This window comes from Doryrhamphus excisus, linkage group LG2 (assembly GCF_037039965.1).
Source record: "Doryrhamphus excisus strain RoL-2023G ecotype Guam linkage group LG2, RoL_Dexc_Guam_v1.1, whole genome shotgun sequence".
In the NCBI taxonomy this organism is placed as follows: Eukaryota; Metazoa; Chordata; class Actinopteri; order Syngnathiformes; family Syngnathidae; genus Doryrhamphus; species Doryrhamphus excisus.
The window spans coordinates 9,537,604-9,560,125 of NC_136358.1; the positions used below are offsets into that span (position 1 = coordinate 9,537,604).

General features: G+C 39.2%; 2 protein-coding genes across 3 annotated transcripts; both read right to left on the reverse strand.

Annotated features, from left to right (window-relative positions):
- Positions 1-310: 310 nt before the first annotated feature.
- Positions 311-6,552, reverse strand: LOC131125219 (G-protein coupled receptor 26-like). 2 transcript variants are annotated; one of them, XR_009128994.2, is made up of 4 exons: positions 5,594-6,552; positions 2,766-2,879; positions 2,353-2,664; positions 311-2,268 (listed from the first exon to the last, which is right to left on the reverse strand). XR_009128994.2 is itself a non-coding variant. In XM_058066542.2 (3 exons), the coding sequence occupies exons 1-3, from the start codon at positions 6,256-6,258 to the stop codon at positions 2,427-2,429; spliced, it is 1,017 nt and encodes a 338-aa protein (XP_057922525.2). In that variant the 5' UTR covers positions 6,259-6,552; the 3' UTR covers positions 311-2,426. The 2 variants fall into 2 exon arrangements, 1 of the variants encoding a protein (XP_057922525.2); XM_058066542.2 differs by having other exon boundaries at positions 311-2,664.
- A 2,712-nt stretch (positions 6,553-9,264) lies between these two features.
- trmt44 (tRNA methyltransferase 44 homolog) lies at positions 9,265-21,319 on the reverse strand. The gene is made up of 11 exons (XM_058068835.2): positions 20,663-21,319; positions 20,479-20,596; positions 19,391-19,613; positions 19,093-19,161; positions 18,029-18,136; positions 16,723-16,794; positions 15,599-15,705; positions 15,316-15,499; positions 14,345-14,630; positions 10,578-10,694; positions 9,265-10,519 (listed from the first exon to the last, which is right to left on the reverse strand). The coding sequence occupies exons 1-11, from the start codon at positions 20,994-20,996 to the stop codon at positions 10,287-10,289; spliced, it is 1,851 nt and encodes a 616-aa protein (XP_057924818.2). The 5' UTR covers positions 20,997-21,319; the 3' UTR covers positions 9,265-10,286.
- Between the last annotated feature and the right edge of the window lie 1,203 nt (positions 21,320-22,522).

Genomic DNA, 22,522 nt, shown 5'->3' on the forward strand with positions numbered 1-22,522 from the left:
AATAAGACAAAAACACAAAAAATGTGAAAAATGTTAAGCTACGTACTTTTAATTAAGATTTTAGACAGATCAGTGCCTACTTACAAGTGTATATTGTGACCCAACAGTGAATAAAAAGCCGGCCAATGACCCTACAGTGCAAGTTGGTGTGTATTTCTTGATGAAACCTTAATGTAGCGACTTCATGCAAAAGAGTCACTGAGAGGCTGAAGCCAGGCCTTTCCTTTGTCTGACGCGCCACACATAAAAAAAATTTAACCTTATTTTTTATTTTTATTATTTAATTAGCAGTCAACAAAAAATATGCCAACCCTGCTCACCCTCACTCTGTCTCTCTGGCCACACAGGTGAGCAGGTGCCTATATTAACAAACCATCACCATATCCATTTGACCTACTTGATCACAACAAACCTAAATAATATCATAAACAATAACAAACACCACTATTCAAATTTATACTGTCATGCACCTACAAAATTTATCTAAATTCATTCATGGCTCCTACACTTAAATATAAAGAAAATATATGATAAATTAATGCTCTTTCATGAGACAAAAACACAAAAATATGAAAAACTTTAGTCTACATACTTTGAATGAACTTGATAGACTAAACAGTGACTAAAAAGCTTGCCAATGAGCCTACAGTGCATTTTGGAGGAGTTTTCTTATTAAAATCATGATTAAAATTAAAATAGGTGATAAATTAATGGACTTTGACAAGACAACAATGCTAAATGCCTACTTACAACTGTACTTATAGACCGAACAGTGACTAAAAAGCCGGCCAATGACCCGACAGTTCAAGTTGGTGTGTTTTTCCTGATGAAACCATAAATATAATTAAAAATATATCTTAAATTAATGGTCTTTAATAAGACAAAAACACACAAAAATATGAGAAACTTTAATCTAGATACTTTAAATTAACTTGGTAGACTGAACAGTGACTATAAAGTTTGCCAATGAGCCTACAGTGCATTTTGGTGGAGTTTTCTTGATAACATCATGAATAAAATTAAAATAGCCGATAAATTAATGGACTTTGACAAGACAACAATGCTAAATGCCGACTTACAACTGTACTTTTAGACCAAACAGTGACTAAAAAGCCGGCCAATGACCCTACAGTGCAAGTTGGTGTGTATTTCCTGATGAAATCATAAATATAAAGAAAATATCTGATAAATTAATGGTCTTTAATAAGACAAAAACACACAAAAATATGAGAAACTTAAATCTAGATACTTTAAATTAACTTGGTAGACAGAACAGTGACTAAAAAGCTTGCCAATGAGCCTACAGTGCATTTTGGTGGAGTTTTCTTGATCAAATCATGAATAAGATTAAAATAGGCGATAAATTAATGGACTTTGACAAGACAACAATGCTAAATGCCTACTTACAACTGTACTTATAGACCGAACAGTGACTAAAAAGCCGGCCAATGACCCTGCGGCGCATTTTGATGGAGTTTTCTTGATAACATTATGAATAAAATTAAACTAGCCAATAAATTAATGGACTTTGACAAGACAACAATGCCAAATGCCGATGTACAACTGCACTTTTAGACCGAACAGTGACTAAAAAGCCGGCCAATGACCCTGCGGCGCATTTTGATGGAGTTTTCTTGATAACATTATGAAAAAAATTAAAATAGACGATAAATTAATGGACTTTGACAAGACAACAATGCTAAATGCCGACGTACAACTGTACTTTTAGACCGAACAGTGACTAAAAAGCCGGCCAATGACCCTACAGTGCAAGTTGGTGTGTATTTCCTGATGAAACCATAGATATAATGAAAACATATGTTAAATTAATGGTCTTTAATAAGACAAAAACACACAAAATAAAAAAAACTTTAATCTACATACTTTAAATTAACTTGATAGACTGAACAGTGACTAAAAAGCTTGGCAATGACCCTACAGCGAATTTTGCCATACTTTTCTTGATAACATTTAAAATATAAATAAAATACCCAATAAATGAATAGACTTTGACAAGATAACAATGCCAACTTACAGCTGTACTTTTAGATCGAACAGTGACTAAAATGCCGGCCAGTGACCCTCCAGTGTCTTTGAGTTGTTTTCTTAACAAAACCATGACTAAATGAAAAATGCGTGTCCTTTGGCAAAACAGCAACGCCAAATGCCTACTTTTAATCCAAATTTTGGATGAAAAAGTCACCAAAAAACCCAACCAAGATACGAAACATCGTTTCCATCTTGTGTCTCTTCATACCACAGTTGGTCCTAAAAGTCCAAAAGAAGAAGAATCACATGTCTTGTCATTAGAGCGGCCAATGACTTACCCTTCCCATCCGTTGCTAACCTTACCCGCCATTGCAAACCATCACCTCACTCCCCAGGAAGGCTGCCTTTGCATTTTTGCGCCCCGCGGCTACCGGATGCTAGCTGATCCTCTGCAGGCAGTAGTCGCTCTCCGTGTCCAGTGAGCTGTTCTGGCCGGATGATGGGTAGAGGTCGCGGCGGAGCACACGGTTGAGGATGTGAAGCGCCACCTTCCTGTACTGCTGGCGTAGGAGGGAATAGGCGAACGGGTCTGAGACGGCCTTGCTGTATGTCAGGCACTTGCTGATGATGCCCCAGCGGCGGTTGACGTCCACAAAAGGGAGGAGCTCGGCTAACCTGCCAAAGCGGGCGTGACAAAGAAAGGCGAAGAGTCGTATGAATGATATACTAAATGTTTCCTGATGAATGATTGATGGATTATAGCTGACGTGGTATACCTGGTAATTACATAAGGAGCAAAGCAGATGACGAAGGAGCCGATGAAGATGCTGACCTTCTTGGTGGCTCTCTGCTTTCGCCTCTTTTGCTCAGCTAGACATCGCTGCTTTACGCTAACAAGAAAGATTTGGATTTCACACAAAAAAATGAACAAGAAGGACCCTCATTGGCCACTTCATTAGGTACGCAGGCGAATGTCAACCAATCCGATCCAACCCACGCCTGTTTTGTATTCTTATCTCCTTCATTCATTCATTCATTTTCTACCACTTTTTCCTCAGAAGGGTCGCAGGGGTGCTGGAGCCTATCCCAGCTGTCTTCGGGCGAGAGGCGGGGTACACCCTGGACTGGTGGCCAGCCAATCACAGGGCACATATAGACAAACAACCATTCACACGGGGAGAACATGCAAACTCCACACAGAGATGGCCGAGGGTGGAATTGAACCCTGGTCTCCTAGCTGTGAGGTCTGTGCCGCCATTCTTATCTCCTTCATGGATTTAATTTCTTCTTATAAATTCTATTTTCTTAATTGGGACCTTGTGCTTTACTCTCGTAACATTAGGTCTTTTTCTTCAACTTCATTTTCCAAACCAAAAATGACAACTTTATTCATTGTTTTGTTTGGTTCTTATATATCAGGAATATACAAGAAAAACATGCACGATATCACTGTAATGTACAACAAAGTCGTACATTTACATTCATGAGAATAAGGTTGTAATATAATGAGAATAAAGTCATAAATTAATTAGAAAACATTGTAATTTACAAGAATAAAGTTGTAAAGTTACAAGCATCGTAAATAGGCAAAAACATTTACAAGAAAAAATAAAGAAATTTCGGACAATAAAGTTATACATGAGCGGGAGAATAACTGTATGAGAACAAGTTGCAATATTAGGAGAATAAAGTGGTACATTTGGAAGGAAAAGAGGTGATAATGTATGAGAATAAAGTGTTAATATGAGGAGTGAGAGAGAAAATAGAGCATAGCTCTTCAGGAAGGAAGGCAAGCTTTTATTTAGAAGGTGGAAGCAAAACATTAAAACTAACTAAACTAAACAAAAAAATGAGCTATTCTCGTAAAATGATGAGCTTTCCTAATTAGAGTACAATTTTTTTCCTCAATATTTTGACTTTATTCTTGTCAAACTGTTGCTGTTGTTTGGTACGGACGGGCGTATGTTAGGGATAACAAACACAGGTGTCGACGTCGATTTTGTCGATGGTATCCCGAGGCCCTCTGTTGTGCCATTCATCAATGAGCATCACACCTAATGTATTACAGCATGATAATGCACGGCCCCATGTTGCAGGGCTCTTGGCCATTTTCATTTAGTAAAAGTAGTCTCACAAGAAAAAAACCTTGGTGAGCCCTTTTATAGCCAGTAGTACATTTGAACATTTACACTGCATGTATGTATGTATTTAGGTGTATAATTTATCATTTGCATTATCTTTGAAGGGGAGAGTTGGATTTTTTTTTTGTTGTGTCATTTTTTAACAGTTAAAAAACATGGTGTTTTCTACAACAGAGGTGCCCTGTTTTTGTTTTTTTTATACTAAAAGTAACGTAACATTACTCCTTTTTTTCTGCTTTCTCCAAAAATCCTGCACAATAAACTGTGCAACAAACTCGTGGCTTGTTCAACAGGTACACAACTGTAAATAGTGTATATAACTTCTTGATTCATCTTGATTTTGCACTTTCTCCGTTGTTGTGTGCTTTTTTACTTTTGCTGCTGTCAACCTGGAATTTATGGGACTAATCTTATAATATCTTACAAATAGTGTCATTTTATGAGCTCAATGTACAAATATTAAAAGAAAAAAAAATTCAAGTCAAAGTTGTAATTTTTGGAAAATTAGGTTGCATAAAAATGTTCTAACATGAGAAAGAAGTCTAAATATCATGGGAATAAAGTCAGAATTTTACAAAAAAAAACTTACAAAGCGGGTAGTCAAGTGGTTAGCGCGCAGACCTCACAGCTAGGAGACCAGGGTTCAATTCCACCCTCGGCCATCTCTGTGTGGAGTTTGCATGTTCTCCCCGTGCATGCGTGGGTTTTCTCCGGGTACTCCGGTTTCCTCCCACATTCCAAAAACATGCTAGGTTAATTGGCGACTCCAAATTGTCCATAGGTATGAATGTGAGTGTGAATGGTTGTTTGTCTATATGTGCCCTGTGATTGGCTGGCAACCAGTCCAGGGTGTACCCCGCCTCTCGCCCAAAGACAGCTGGGATAGGCTCCAGCACACCCCGCGACCCTCGTGAGGAAAAGCGGTAGAAAATGAATGAATGAATGAACTTACAAAGCTTATTTAAGAAAAAAGCTGAAAATATTTATATTGCCTCATAATAACAATCACAGTGACAAGAAGTATGCTAGTATGGAAATGGAAATTTTGGGAGAAAAATATTCTAACGTGAAAGAGTCCCAATTTTCCTATAATAAACATGTATATTTGTATAAAATATTATATAAAAATAGCAGTGCAGAGCTTTAAATGTTAAAGGTAAAAAATGTGGTTTTTTTAGTCATAATATTGTGAGAAACAAAGCAATCAAATAATAATAGAATAGAATAAAATAAAGCAAGCATCATTTCTGGAACATGAGGTTGGGGAAACGTTAGAATATTATAAGGTGGAAATATCACAGGAATAAAGTCAAAATAAAATTAATGAAGACTGTATTTAAGAAGGAAGCTGAAATATTTGGCAAATTTCAAATAAAACTGCAAAAAATGGGGACAAAATAATCATTAAAAATAATGTTTCATATTTTGACCTACTGTATATCACAATGTTTGTGTGTTGGTACCTCGGGTGGAGGTCGACCAGCAGGAAGAGGGTCTGCATGGTGATCACGTCGATCCTCTTGCAGTGAAACCTGGCCACTTGGAGGACTTTCAGGTAAGCGAAGCACAGCGTGAGCAGCGGCAGCACAAAACTTCCGGCGTGGAAGACCGCGGTGAAGATGGCAAACTTCACCCGGTCGCCGCCGCTTCTTTGCAGCGTGCAAGACGCGTACACGTCGCTGTAGCGGAGCCAGGAGAAGAGCAGCGCCGTGAGGGAGAAGGAGAAGGAGTGCATCCAGGAGTAGCACACCATCACCACGGCGTCCTTGTAGCGCATTTTGGCGGAGTAGCTGAGCGGGAAGACCACCGCGATCCACCGGTCGATGCTGAGCGCCGCCGTGCTCAACATGGCGTTGGCGGTCAGGAAGGTCTCCAGGAAGCTCACGGAGCTGCACCAGGCGTCCCCGAAGGGCTGCTGCCGCCGAAGGATGCCTGCCGCGGTGGCGGGCATGTTGAGTACCGCGATGAGGATGTTGCAGAGGGACAAGTTCATGGTGAAGACGCCGGGGGCTTGTCGGCGGATCTCGGTGCTGTGGAGGAAGCAGAGCAGCACCAACAAGTTGGAAAGGAGCGAGACGAGAGCCACCGCGACGAGTAAAGACGCGGAGAGGACATCAGGGAAGTCCATGGATGGAGAGTGGAAGTCCGCTGGAGGACTGTGACGTCCATGCGGGTGCTGGCCAGCGTGCTGAAGGGAACCATGCTGGTTCCCTGGCAACACCCCCCTCCCCCTTGGTCTGTTTCAGAACCTGTACCCATTCCAGCTCTATTTCCTTAGATTTCCCAAACACTTCTTTCATTTATTCCACCCACATCCTGCCACCAGGCACACCAACTCTGCTGTTATTAGTCACACTCCCAAATGCTCTTGAGGACTTCCGGACTACTGCCGAACCCCACTTTCTAATGTAGTGGGTATAGGAGTTGATAATAAATGTATTGAAAAAATAAATGTTGAAATGTGGTTAGGAGCTACAGGTTGGAGAGTGGTAATGTAGGTCCGCGTTTACTGAGTGTAGACAATCTTGGCACAACCTCGGTAGTGGAAATGTGGTCATAATAAATCAATAAATAAACACAGTTAGCACACTGCTAAAAGAAATTGTTACTTATGAACTGATGAACTCATGACGAAGGCACATACATACATTTAAAGTAGCGACAAACTGATGAAAAACTCAAGACTAAGGCACATCTATTTTGAGTAGTTACTGAGGGACTGATGAAGAACTCATGACTAAGGCCCCATGATTTAGAGTAGCTACTGAGTAACTGATGAAGAACTCATGACTAAGGCCCCGTGATTTAAAGTAGTTACTGAGGAACTGATGAAGAACTCATGACTAAGACGCAGCAAGTTAGAGTAGTTACTGAGGAACTGGTGAAGAACTCAAGACTAAGGCACAGCAATTTAGAGTACTTACTGAGGAACTGATGAAGAACTCGTGACTAAGGCCCCATGATTTAGAGTAGTTACGGAGTAACTGATGAAGAACTCATGACTAAGGCACAGCAATTTAGAGTAGTTACTGAGGAACTGATGAAGAACTCATGACTAACACACCACAGTTTTGAGTGGTTACTGAGGAACTGATGAAGAACTCAAGAATAAGGCCCCGTGATTTAGAATAGTTACTGAGGAACTGATGAAGAACTCAAGACTAAGAGACATCAATTTAGAGTAGTTACTGAGGAACTGATAAAGAACTTAAGAATAAGGCCCCATGATTTAGAGTAGTTACTGAGGAACTGATGACGAACTCAAGACTAAGACACATCAATTTAGAGTAGTTACTGAGGAACTGATAAAGAACTTAAGAATAAGGCCCCGTGATTTAGAGTAGTTACTGAGGAACTGATGAAGAACTCAAGACTAAGGCACATCAATTTAGAGTAGTTACTGAGGAACTGATGAAGAACTCAAGACTAAGGCGCCATGATTTAGAGTAGTTACTGAGGAACTGATGAAGAACTCAAGACTAAGGCACATCAATTTAGAGTACTTACTGAGGAACTGATGAAGAACTCATGAATAAGGCCCCACGATTTAGAGTAGTTACTGGGGAACTGATGAAGAACTCAAGACTAAGGCACATCAATTTAGAGTAGTTACTGAGGAACTGATGAAGAACTCAAGACTAAGGCACATCAATTTAGAGTAGTTACTGAGGAACTGATGAAGAACTCAAGACTAAGGCGCCATGATTTAGAGTAGTTACTGAGGAACTGATGAAGAACTCAAGACTAAGGCACATCAATTTAGAGTACTTACTGAGGAACTGATGAAGAACTCATGAATAAGGCCCCACGATTTAGAGTAGTTACTGGGGAACTGATGAAGAACTCAAGACTAAGGCACATCAATTTAGAGTAGTTACTGAGGAACTGATGAAGAACTCAAGACTAAGGCCCCACGATTTAGAGTAGTTACTGGGGAACTGATGAAGAACTCAAGACGAAGGCACATCAATTTAGAGTAGTTACTGAGGAACTGATGAAGAACTCAAGACTAAGGCACATCAATTTACTGATGTGATTTAGTAATCTAGTTCATACATGACTAGAACCAGTGAATTCCATTGCTATCATTTCTTATCTAGTTCATACATGTCTAGAACCAGTGAATTCCATTGCTATCATTTCCGATGGACTGATGTCCAATCAATGAAAGAGACAGGACACCGCCTACTGGTAATCCATAAATAAATCACTAAAGGACCTTTCGCTTCTCATTGGCTGAAAGACCTCCCCTCCTGCACATGAAAGACAACAAAGAGCATCCTTTGGATGGATGCCTGCAGAGGGACCTGCTACACACTTTTACTTGACTTTTGCGAGCACGGCAGATGTAATCACTTTTTCATTGCTGTCTATCTAAAATTTAACACTTTACATAAGACTCAAGACGTCGTGAAATGAACTATGTTTGAATCATTAATTAGGCCTGAAGTGCAGCGGATGTGTAATACGTCCTAATTCTAGCCCACTGGTCTACGGGGAAAACTAGGCAAGCTTACATGACAACATTTTCTACAACGTACTGATTTCCTAATCACCAGATGCCACTTTTCACAGTCTTATAGTTGTCTTTTACATTGACTACATAGTGGAATTGATATTGTATAAACACGCCATCTAGCGCAAATTGTTCTTGTGTGCGTTTTTCATGAAAGAGTGTATTCTTGTGATATAGCTTTAAATAAATTATTCCAATATTATTTATTTTGTTCCTAACAACTTCATGGTCATTATTAGCAACTATACTTTTAATATTCTGAGTTCGTGTCTCGAGAAAAAAGTCAGAATTTTGACATTCAGTCAAACCTTTGTTAGAGTCCGTTCTGGTTTGCATGCTTGTTTTGGTTAACGTTGACCATTTACGTCGCAAATTTGCTTTGATTTCATCCTCGACTAGTGCATCTCGTCATGTTGTTCATAAACAACATGGGAGGAAACCGGAGTACCCGGAGAAAACCCACGCAGGGGGAGAACATGCAAACTCCACACAGCGATGCCCGAGGGTGGAATTGAACCCTAGTCTCCTAGCTGTGAGGTCTGCGCACTAACCACTAGGCGGCACAGCGCCGCCCCTATTCTTAATGTATTTTTTAAAATTAGAACACATCCTTCTTTGTTAGCATGCTAACAAAGTGGCAACCTGTCGCCTGTCTATGATGTCATCAGCACTTCACTCTCAAAAGGGTCAACACAAAACAAATTTTTATAGTTTTACAATTATAGCTGTCCATGCATAAAACAATGTGAAATGCATATAAATGAGGGATTAAAGGAATAAATGAACATTTAATGATACTTTTACCGTTATCAAAGACACCACGTGGCAGCAAGATCAACCACACGGAGACCACTTCCTGTTTCATGTCAAGAATGCGTGTGATCAGAGGCGCTTGTACATGCAAAAGAGCCCTGTCGAGCTCCTATGAAATGCACCGCTGCCACCTGGTGGCCATTTTTATGGTTTCAAATTGATAAAAAGGTGACGTTATCAAATGTTTTCGCCTTTTGCACAAAACTTAATGTAAAAAACATACCATGGAAGGGTTTCAATCACTTAAAGAATCCTAACAATGCTAACATTGGCATGCTAATACATAGCTTAATTGTTTGTACTTGTGTGCTTGTACTTTGTGACTCCCTCAAAAAAATGCTAAAACTGTTTGTATATTTATAACTAACATAATAGTGTCTACCTTCGAAAATGGCTAAAAATGCTACTATGCTAATGTTAGCATGCTGAAACATAGCATGATGTCGGTTTGAAATGCCACTATGTAATATTTAGCATGCTCGCAATGCTAGTATGCTAACATTAGCATGTTAACATCTTGTTCTCACCATCTTTTTGTGGACATAAATGCCAAAAATGGTCCTATCTCACAATGTTAAAGGAGTCCCTTAAAAAATTCCAAGATCCAGAGGGTGATCCGGATCACCCCCAAAATGGAATCAGTTCTTCCATATCCCATTCAGAACTTTGCTCAAGTTGATCACAATCAAACAGATAAACGTTGGTAAAAACAAAACCTCTGCGCTGCGCTTTCCGAAGGTAAAAAAAAATAACGTCATGGAAAAGTTGGAATTAGATTAGTTTTTTGTTTTAAAAAATGTAATGGTATGGCAAAAATGTGTATATGACTAATAAACATCACTTTTGCTTTTCTTGTGAGGTCTGGTAGAAGGTCGGAGGTCGTCGCAGCCGTGAGCAAAGGTGCAGTGTTGTGCCAGTAGGGGGCAGCCTTGAGGGTGATGGCTGTGAAACCAGCAGGGGCGTGTTTTCAGGGCACCGGGGGCCACAGGCCTCCTCTTGGCGCCCGCCCTGGGTGGTCTCCCGTCCCGCCAATCTCGTATGTGGACCCTTCCTCCTTCCACTGATGATAACAGCAGGAAATGGAGCTTCCTTTCACAATAAAAGTGCTGTGTTGTTACCTTGAAAAACTTGATGGTTGTTCTTCAGGAGCGTCTGAAGGCCGCCACATTCCTTCTTCAGCTGCTGGAGCGTACCCTGACGCAACAACGAGGCCACCTCGCCCAGCGACAAGCTGCCTGAAGGCGAGATTTAACATTTGAATAAAATAAATAAATATAAAATCTCATTTTACAACAAAACTAAAAATGTGCATCACACTTTTCATGGTTGGCAGCCATGTTGTTTGTTTACTTTTGACTGGAACGCTTTGAGGTTGGACACTGTGGCACATTCTATAATAAGGAAAGTTAAAAACAGCAGAAATTCTACAAGACTCAAGTCAAAATATTAACTAATTTGCTCCCAAAGATGAATTTATATGTCTTTTACTTTTTTTTGCGCGAGAGGCACAAGGAGGTGATGATGCAACTGCCCAATATTTTGCAAGCAGCATTTTGTCCCACTTTTCTTGACTGTACTTGAATGCACCTTATAACTTTGTCCCATGCTGAACAGGACTACGCCAGTACTACTACTATACTCGATTATTTTCTATTTTAGAGGTAAGATTTGATGACCTTATTGAGTCCTCATGTACACATTTGTTCGGTACACAACCTCTCTGAAAAGCCAGGTCCAGACTTGTACTGATGGAAGTTGGCTTCAAAAAATAATATACACTTGGAAATCACCCAGTTTTTGAATGCTTAATGTGAGATTTGTCCCACTTTCTATGACCATCCTTAAACACATCTCCCGCACTCCCACTGAACAGATACTGTAGTGTAGATACTTTATTCATTTCTGAGACCAATTCACTACTATATTGTATTTTCCTCCTTTTTCTTTCCCTTCAGGTTTGCTCCCAAATGTTGAGACTATGTGGGAATGCATGAAGGTAAGATTTGATGACCTTATTGAGTGCTAATTTGTGTTACACAAGCTCTTTGAAAAACAAGTCTGTAGCTACGTATCTGTATTCATTTTGTGCTTTTAATTTGATGTTCTTCCTGTCATACTTTAGGGCGTATGCTGGAGCCTATCCCAGGCGGGGTACACCGTGGACAAACTCCAACCCAGGTCTTCCCATTGCGAGTTGAAGAGCTAATATGCTAATAATAAAGAAACGTAACAAAATACAACTTAATGCAAAAATATGCTTATAAAATATAATATAATATAAAAACTCATTTCTATCTGCGGTTAATTCTGAGTCACCCGTGGTCAAAGTCTGAAGACCAGAAGCTAGGTGGATAAGCTGGCTAGCCAGCTAGCTTAACTAGCTGCCGCCAGTGACAGCTAGGCAAAAAATATGCTTTCTGACTGTATATACAGTGCATCCGGAAAGTATTCACAGCGCTTCACTTTTTCTACATTTTGTCATGTTACAGCCTCATTCCAAACTGAATTAAATTAATCTCTTACCTCAAAATTCTACACAAAATACTCCATTATGACAATGTGAAAAAAGCTTTTTTTTGACATGTTTTGAATTTATTAAAAATGGAAAACAAAAAAATCACATTTACATAAGTATTCACAGCCTTTGCCATGAAGCTCAAAATTGAGCTCAGGTGCATCTTTTTTCCACTGATCATCCTTGAGATCTTTCTACAGCTTAATTGGAGTCCACCTGCAGTAAATTCGGTTGATTGGACATGATTTGGAAATATAATAACTGTCTATATAAGGTCCCACAGTTGACTGTGCATGTCAGAGCACAAACACCAAGCATGAAGTCAAAAGAACTGTCTGTAGACCTGCGAGACAGGATTGTCTTGAGGCACAAATCTGGGGAAGGATACAGAAAAATTTCTGCTGCTTTGAAGGTCCCAATGAGCAGAGTGGCCTCCATTATTCGTAAATGGAAGACGTTTGGAACCACCAGGACTCTTCCTAGAGCTGGCCGGCCTTCTAAACTGAGCGATTGGGGAAGAAGGGCCTTAGTCAGGGAGGTGACCAAGGCCCCGGTGGTCACTCTGTCAGAGCTCCAGCGTTCCTCTGTGGAGAGAGGAGAGCCTTCCAGAAGGACAACCATCTCTGCAGCAATCCACCAATCAGGCCTGTATGGTAGAGTGGCCAGACGAAAGCCACTCCTTAGTAAAAGGAACATGGCAGCCCGTCTGGAATTTGCCAAAAAGCACCTGAATGACTCTCAGACGATGAGAAACAAAATTCTCTGGTCTGATGAGACAAAGATTGAACTCTTTGGTGTGAATGCCAGGCACCATGTTAGGAGGAAACCAGGCACTGCTCATCACCAGGCCAATACCATCCCAGCATCATGCTGTGGGGATGTTTTTCAGCAGCAGGAACTGGCAGACTAGTCAGGATAGAAGGAAAAATGAATGCAGCAATATATAGAGATATCCTGGATGAAAACCTGCTCCAGAGCGCTCTTGACCTCAGTAGACTGGTCATGTACCTTGACCATATAGACAGTAGACATTAGCACACAGCCAAGATCTCAAAAGATTGGCTTCAGAACCACTCCGTGAATGTCCTGGAGTGGCCAAGCCAGAGTCCAGACTTGAATCCGATCGAACATCTCCGGAGAGATCTGAAAATGACTGTGCACAGACGTCTCCCATCCAACCTGATGGAGCTTGAGACTTATTGCAAAGAAGAAGGGGCAAAACTGCCTAAAGATAGGTGTGCTAAACTTGTGGGATCATATTCAAAAAGACTTGAGGCTGTAATTGCTGCCAAAGGTGGATCAACAAAGTATTAAGCAAAGGCTGTGAATACTTATGTAAATGTCATTTTTTTGTTTTCTATTTTTAATAAATTCAAAACATGTCAAAAAAACCTTTTTTCACATTGTCATAATGGAGTATTTTGTGTAGAATTTTGAGGTAAGAGATTAATTTAATACAGTTTGGAATGAGGCTGTAACATGACAAAATGTAGAAAAAGTGAAGCGCTGGCATGGATCAAGCTGTCAAACTGAACCATTGAGGGCTCTGGCGCCAATACGAGAGTATAAGTATAAGTGCATCCCTTGTGGGCTCAATATGGGTGTCGGCAAACCTACGTCACACGGCACACATGTAGGGCTTTAACGATCAGCAAATGCCCATCACGTTTTTCTGCCAAAATCGGAGCATCACAATTAAATATTTGAATGGATGGACAGGCCCAAATAGCAGCAATAGTAATAATGCCATAAATGGCCCAAGGCTGTGAGCATAGCTAGAAAATAAAAAAGTCGGCTGTCACCGGTCTTTTGTCACGCACCCTGGATGGAGACATCTATTTCTGCTTTGACCTTTCACTTCAACCACAAGCTGACCTTTGCTTTGGACCAATCACAACGCTCCTGACACTTTTCATGCACTGCTTGAACATAACAACAATAAGCACTTTCGATGGCGGTTCAGTAAATATAACCTTATTTTTATACTTTATGCTCGGCTAGTTGGAAGAATAGCTAATATTGAGGAAAAAAACATCATAAAATGTGATGCAAGTTAGTTCATCATTACAATAAAGTTGTCAATAAATATGGATGTGAATTTTCTACAACTGCAGTAATATAATAATAATAATAATATGTATTTGCTGAATTTTCTGCATGTAAAACTATATTCTCCATAAAATGTCTTTAGTGTTCATATTGTTGGCAGCCTCAAATGGATTAATTAGATTGACATTTTTATGGGAATAATGTATTGGATGTTTTGGTAGGATCTTTTGGAGGGGATGAATGCCGTTCACTGTGAGCAACACTGCCCTCTAGAGGGCTGTGGTGAGCAGAGGCAAGACAGCCCGAGTATGGCGTTCGTACCTCCTGTGTTCCACTCGCTAGAAAAACTCTGCCCATCAGCCACCGTCAGCGCCAGAAGAGCGTCGGCAACGCGAAGGACCACATCGTCTACAAAGTCGTGCGAAAGGGTCGCGCAGTTCCGCACGACTTCCACCTTCTCTCGAGGATGGAACCCGGACCCCCAGCTGTTGCTCACGGGATCAGCCTCCACCTCTGACATTCGGCTCTGGATGTAACGAGCTCGTCGGTCTTCCGCCTGAGCCTCGTCAGATGTCTGATAGCTACGTGAGCGGCCGACCAGACACACCTGGTACAGGAAAAAACATACTGTATGAATACATTCAGTACTACTTACTATTCAGTACTATTGTTTCCCTTTATTTTCCAATTTTCATCTTAAATAATTGCCACCAATTTCCTTTTCATATTACGACTTTATTCCCATAATATACTTATTTGTTATTTCTCAAGGTATTCTTTTTTTAAATATTCATATTTCAGTTCATTCTACTAAAATGGCATTATTTTTTTCCTCATTATGCTACATGTGTCTCTTAATATTTTGACTTTATTCTACGACTACGACTAAAGTTTGTCACTTTTTAATTTCTTCTGGTAATGATAATGATTTCATTCTCGTCACTAAGTTTTTTTCTGCAACTTCATTTTCCAAAAATGACAGCTTTATTTACTGTTGTGTGTTTCTGATGTTATGACTTTTGAAAAAATTTATTTTTCTTTCATATTTCAAATTCATTATATTATTTTTACTCATAAAAATTACAAAGTTATTCTCACAAAATTAGGATTTCGGTTGATTTGTTGTTGAATACGCTATTGGCCAAAATACAACACAGCGGCGGGCTGTAAACAGCCCCCGGGCTGCATTTTGGACATCCATTTTGTGCATATCTTAGCGAATGCAACATGATCTCATTCCGCTACAACCAATAAGAGTAAGCCCCGCCTCCTCGCTAAGATGGCATCCTTACCCGCTTGGTGGAGGGTATCCTGAGGCAGTCCACCTGGGTGTCAAAGCCGCTGACTCGGCTAACGTCTGCGATGAAGTCGATGTATTCCTTATACTGCGACTTTTGGCTGTGACGCCGCTGGTATTTTCCAAAGAAGTCAAAGAAGCAACACGGGAGAACAAAGTAGCGACAGGAATAAGACGACCTGTCCAAAGGAAGACATTTACTGTGCTGTATGCCGCATATGCATTGCAACACTGCCGCCTGGTGGTGGCTTTAGAAACAACCAGGTCATAGGCAATACCTGGCCGCTATGACAGGGATCCACGGTGTCAGCTCGTCAGAGTGGTTCCCAATTAGCCAATCAGTATCTGGGAATAAGAAGCTCTCACTGGGAGTGATGGCTTGTTCCTGAAAAGATATTATTTTTGGAAGAAAAAACATTTTTGTACTTATTTAATTGGAGAATTTATTTAATTTATTTAATTTATTTAATTTGGAAAAAATATATAATATTAACTATTCAGCATAATATTAAATATAAAGTACAAATGTGCAGTTTTGGGAGAAATCGAGTGTGAGTGCTAGCAATGTCGAAACCTGCACCCCAATCCCGATGAGCTGACGCCAGACTGAAATGTTGTAGTTAGCATGCTAACTGTTAGCATGTTAAAACTTAGCATGATAGTGAGAAGTGTCAATGTAAGACAATAACTGAAAAAATGTGAATGTTAGCATACTAGCATTGCTTACATGTCAACCAACTGTTAGCATGCAATCAGTTAGCATCCAAAGACAAAACCACTGTCTATGTAAATTTATATTTTTGAAAATTGCTAAAAAAAATCATATATACAAATTTTAGCATGGTAACAATGCTAACATGCTAGCTGTTTACATGCTAGCACCTAACACAACAGCACTTTATGTAAGTCTACAGATATGGAAATGTCTTAAATGCTATGATTAGCATACACGCAGTGCTAATATGCTGTTAGCATGTTAAAATTGAACATGAAAACACTATCTACAGTATATAGGGCTATATTAAAAAGGTAGCAAAAATTGTAACATGCTCAGCATGCTAACACCTAACCTGAACCTAACCTAACCTCTACTATATGTATGCCTTTATCTTTGAAAAAAGCCAAAAAAGCTAACACGCTAATAATAAAGCAACAATAACAATAAAGCTGTCATGTTATAAGAATATATTTGTTACATTATGAGAATAAAAGTCACTATTTTCAGGGAAGTCAGGACCGGACATGCAAAAATGTGTCATTGTATGAGAAGTCATAACTAAAAGAAGTCAAACAAGTCAAGCCCCCTTGCGGCGATGAAAATGTTGTGATGCTTTTACGCGAGTTATTCATATGATATAGTGACATTATTGTTATTTCATGTGATATATTCCTTCCTGCTCACCTCCAGCAGCGTGTCGGAGTCATACATGTCCCAGATCCTCCTCTTACGAACGTCAATGCCCTTGCCAGGGTGCTGCAACACAGTATGCCATCATGGGAAAAGTCATAACGGGCTACAATTTAACGTCTAATAACAAAAAGTGGAAAGAAACTAGAACAAAGTATCAGATGGAGGGGTAGGATTTAATAAGCTTTGAATTCTTCCTACTCCTTTTGGACATGTGGAACTGTGAACTGATTATGGGATGCACTCAATTGTAATCTGATGCATGTTCAAATGAAATAAAACCATTACCATTACCATTACCATGATCATTTAGTTGTAAAAGGAAAAAAAAAGTTGTACTATAACCAAAATGAAGTTGCACGTTTACGTGAAAAACATCACAACTGTTCTTAGCTGGTAGATATTACAATGGAAAACAGTCTACAAGAAAGATTGTAATAAATATATACATATATTTAAATGTGTTTAAATATGACAAAAAAGCTCACGATACAACAAGAATCACGACGGCCACATTGAGAAAAAAATGTGACAGTCAGATTATGAGAAAAAATACATAATATGAGAATAAAGTTGTAAATTTATGAGAAAAAACTCATTTTACAAGAATAAAGTCAATTTATGAAAAAACACATTCCAGTACAAGAATAAAGTCGTAAATTTATGATTTAAAAAATCCAAATATTACAAGAATAAAGTGTCATATTTACGAGAAAAAACTTGTAATGTTACGGGAATAATGGAACATTTACGAGAAAAAACTCTTAATATTACGAGAATAAAGTCATACATTTATGACAAAAAACATGTCATATTACGAGAATAAAGTTGCACATATACGAGAAAAAACTTAAAATAAAACTAAAAATATATTCTTATATTAAGAGTTTATTCTCGTAAATTTACAACTTTAGTTTTGTAATGTTTTTTATTCTCGTAAATTCATGAGAAAAGTAGTAAACTTCTGACTGTATTCTGACAATCTTTTTCTCTGACAGTCTTTTTTCCTAAAAACTTAACTTAAAGTAAAAAAACTAAAGTAAAACTAAAAAGTTTGAAGTTTACCAGTCATAAAAAAAACTCGAACATGGCAGTAAATGTAGTCATTTTACAAGAAAAAGAAAATTGTAACAATACAATCATGGACACTCTCCAAAATAGTGGGTCACTCCAGGGGAGTTCCACCAAAAGTCATAATGAGGCAGAAGAAACCCAACAATCCCATAAGGACGCTCTTCCATCACCCTCCCAACGCTAGCTCGACGCTATAGCTCCTGTATGGCACATATTCAGCACTCACCCCTTCCTTGACCAAAATGTGCACGAGTAGACCATTCCCACAGCCCAGGTCTACGAAGGATTGTTTCATCTTCAGATCGCGTTCTGTTTGCTCCTCAGACCAAAGTACCTGCAAGCAGTCAGGGTGTCTCCTCAAATGTTGGCCACCCGGGACGCACATGCTCAAACGCTCACGAAGGAGCCACATTGAAGTAATTGACTAGTTTTTACACTTTTGTCATTTTTATTTATTTCTATTATTTTGTACAACTAAGTCATTTATTTTTTTTACACTCTTGCTTTTATTTGTATTATTTTGTACACTTAGTTATTTGTTTTACAGTTTTGGTATATTTATTATATTATATTGTACTCTTATTTAAGTCAATTATTGATTTATTTTTTACACTTTTGTCATTTTTATTTATTTGTATTATTCTGTACACATATTTATGTCCTTTAATTTTTTTTACACTTTTGCCATTTTGTAACTGAATGTGTAGTATTTGTACACTTAATCTTCAGGCCATTTATTTTTTACACTATTGTTAATTGTATTAATATTATTTTGTACAATTATTCAAGTCATTTATTAAGTTACACTTTTGCTTTTATTTATATTATTTTGTACACTTATTTGTTTTACAGCTTTGGTATATTTATTATATTATATTTTACTCTTATTTAAGTCATTAATTGATTTAATTTTTTTACACCTTGCCATTTTTATTTATTTGTATTATTTTGTACACTAATTTAAGTCCTTTAATTTTTCTTTTTTTTACACCTTTGCCATTTTTTTTTACTGAATTTGTAGTATTTGTACACTTCATCTTCAGGTCAAAACTGTAATAACGTATTTTATCAAATGAGGAAAAACATAAATGCATGCATACAAATAATGCATAAATCTAAATTAAATACCCATTTACCTGTGCAATGAACATATACTAAGGAAGAAGATGGCTAAAATATTACTCAAATGACTTGACTTGCTGTCTGTGAGCCAGCCAGAATGGATCGGCGACCCCTAGTTGAGAACCACTGATCTAGCACGCAGGAAATAAACTGACAGCAAACACTCACCAAGAGGTATGTGGCGATGGCCACGTCTTCGTAAACAAACTTCTCTGGATCCGTCACCTCAGGCCAAACCTAAACATACAGTACAGAAAACACAGGACAAACTTTACATCAAACTCGCATGTAAGGTTACTAAGTTGTAACATAAATAAAGTTGTTTTAAAAAAACAAGGAGTTGGGCGATCAACAATCTCTTTGTTGCAAAAACAATCCCACCAAACTCAACTGTTATCTCTGCACACAGACGTCCTCACCTTGTACAGACACAATCAGGACTCAGCTAGTAAATTAAGAGCGCTACCTTGACCATGGCCTTGTACTTGTCCTTGAGGTGCTGGTACATCAGGCTGTATTTTTCCACAGGCAGCAGAGACAACGTGCTGGTGAAATCGCCGCTCTTGCACTCGGTGGACCAGCGCAGCAGCTTGGGCAGCAGCTGGCTGGACAGCCACGATAGCCTCGGGTATGCCACGCCGTCAGAGTGCCATCCGGTGTCCGCCGTCAGCACGTGCAGCTCCAACAGCCTACACGAAGACGCAAGGAAACAAACTATTTAGCTTGTAATATGAATCGAGTGAAAAGGAGTGAGTGATGAGTAACTGTGCCATTCTTGTTGATGAGCTGAAAAATGGCTTTGGGCATTCTCGATGTTCCCAGGAGAATAGTGGGAATGTTGCTCCAGGTGCTGAAGATGGCTTCACTGTCTGGAACTCCATTTTTGTAAATCCATCCCAAATGTTCACCTGTTGACCTTCGTCATCACCACACAGACCAGGGCCTTCAGTCATGAGGGATGCCCCCTGCTACATCTCCACATAGCCGGCTGCCGCTTGACGCCCCTGCACTACCTCAAGTTCCATTGTACCATTGAAGGATAATGATGGTGGAAAACATCTCAGGTGGGATTTCCTTGTCATGCCAGTAATGTTGGAAGCCATCAGGACCGTCAAGGGAGAAGAAAACTTTCTTCCACCTTTCAATGTCCCGTGTTTGGTGCTCTCCTGCTAATTCCAAGCTTTTGAAGAGCTTTTTCTTCTCTGATGGTTATGGGACTTGCCTCGGCAAAGGTACCAACCTTCATTTGGGTCCAGGATGGTCCTGTGTCCTGGACAGCCAATGGGATCCTCATGTTGGCTCATGTTAGCTCTATGAGCCTCAGGATGTTTTGGAGAAGTTAGAAATGACTGTCTTACTGTAAAGTCTTGCCTTTTTTCAACTGGTCTTCAAATGTTTATCAGGACAGGAGATTAATGTATTTGTAGATGCTGTCAATGACAATGCATGCTCTTTGGGTATTGTTATTGTGAAAACGCATTCATGCAAATAACACCTCCCATTAATGAATTGATGCTGGGTACTCTCTGCAGTTGAGTGAACATGGACACTCACCATTGCTTGAAGTTCTTAAGGTGTAGCTGAATCTGATAAATGTTGCACTTTTTCAGAGACGCTTTGCCTTTTTCGTCCACCTCAAATGGAACAAATGTGACTTGCTGGCGGTCAAAATCTACAAAAAACGCCATATTCATTAAGAAGATTCATAAAGAATGTCATTTTTAACTGAAACACCTACCTTTAATGACAACCTCTTTGTGCTGGTGTGTCCCGTAGATGTTAACTTTAGGAATAAATGTCCTTACATGGTAGGAAAGTGTGTGTTTTCGTGTGATTGCTGAGGTGGTGATGAAACTCAGCACATCCTTGGGGAGCTCATCGTCATCACCATCTTCGCCTAGCACCAAACTCAGTGCTTCGCCTGCCGCATGTCGACTTTGCGTCTCTTTTACCCCGCAGAGCCGCTTGTTGACTACGTGAGGCTTTTTAATCCACACGTCCACGGCCGACCAGAAGCATTCGGGCATGGTTTTACACTCTTCTGGGTATTTTAGTTCGAATAATTTAGGCATATTTTAAGATTAAGAGACGAACGACAAGGAAACACGTGTTCACCTTTAAGTTAGTTTTCTGGGTAACTTTCGGGTCTGTCCAGTTTTCAGTGTCACAGTGGAACTGTTTGTTTACCCAACCTTAGTCCAGTAGTAAATGTCATCATAAAATCCAGACTTTGGTGCGTTCGGAGCCCGAAAATGAGACCATAATATTGACGCCAGGTGATGACGTATAACCGGGCGGCTAAGTAATACATTTTCGAACAAAGCACTTTAACCGCTAATCATATCTGGATGTTTCCATTCCAAACGAGGACACCACACAACAACATGAAATTGAATTAAATTAATTAATTTGTGCGTTAGTTTTTCTAAAACGGGGGAACGATCGTATCATGACGTTGTCGCTGGTTGATGACGTATGTGTTTGCAATTAAATAAAATCACATTAGTTGTAACTTATTTATTACTGAATTATTAATCATCATACATTATAGTAATAGCAATTACCACAATAAAATGCGCTCCAAGAATCTATCAAAATATGTATTTTTCTTTTGAATAATGTCATTTACACACCCAGCGACGCTTGAGAAGTTAGCTAACTACAATTTCCGGTAACGTCTTCTTCGTATTTGTTAACTTAAATATGTTTCATGAAATTATTAGCTGGTGCGTGTTAATACGTTCTGATTAAAATTGTGTTAACGCAGCCAATTCGCCTTAGACGTTCTTAGAAGTTCCAAAATGAGCATTGAGTCGTGTCATAAGATTGTCGCGGCTGGTGACGTCAAACGCAGCGACAACTGCGACTTTCACGGGACTGTTGGTATAAAGTTGAGTATAGTAATTTAAAAACTATAAGCACGGATTTTCACACAATTAACAACGACGAAACGCTAATATCGTGCAAGTTTATCCTTAAAAGAAAGCTCACATTGCATATTTACACCCACAAGGTGAACCCACCTAGTCCTGTGGCATTATCTAGTACACGTGATACTATAGGATCATGTGAGAATTATATAGCCTAAAGACTATCATATTCCTCAGTGTACAAACAAGTGAATTTCCTCGCCCACAAAATTCCCACACTGCTCGAAGCAGTTTGACAGATGGTTGTTTGGTGACTAGTCGGAGCCAGGCAAATAACTGTACCAGGAAGTGCGAAGTGCAAGCAGGCGTGTGTTGCAGTGCCTCTGTTTTTTTACATTCGCATTACAAACATGCACGTCAGATACAAGAAAAAAATCCGGTTAAACCTGCCTAGCAACAGTAGAGTGGGAGAAACCCATTTAAGACATTCATGGTTCACGAAGAGTCCTAAAAAACAATGGATCTTTAATATCTTTAAAACATTAAATGAGTCACGGTGAAAATGGTGTTTCACGGTTTATGATTATTTTTCATAGCACGATATCATGTAATATCACACTGCAGTAATGTAATTTTATAATCCAATGCAACAATAATACATAATAATCAATAATAAAAAATAATAAATTCGATTAATATTTTATTAATAAATTTCATGTGCATGAGGA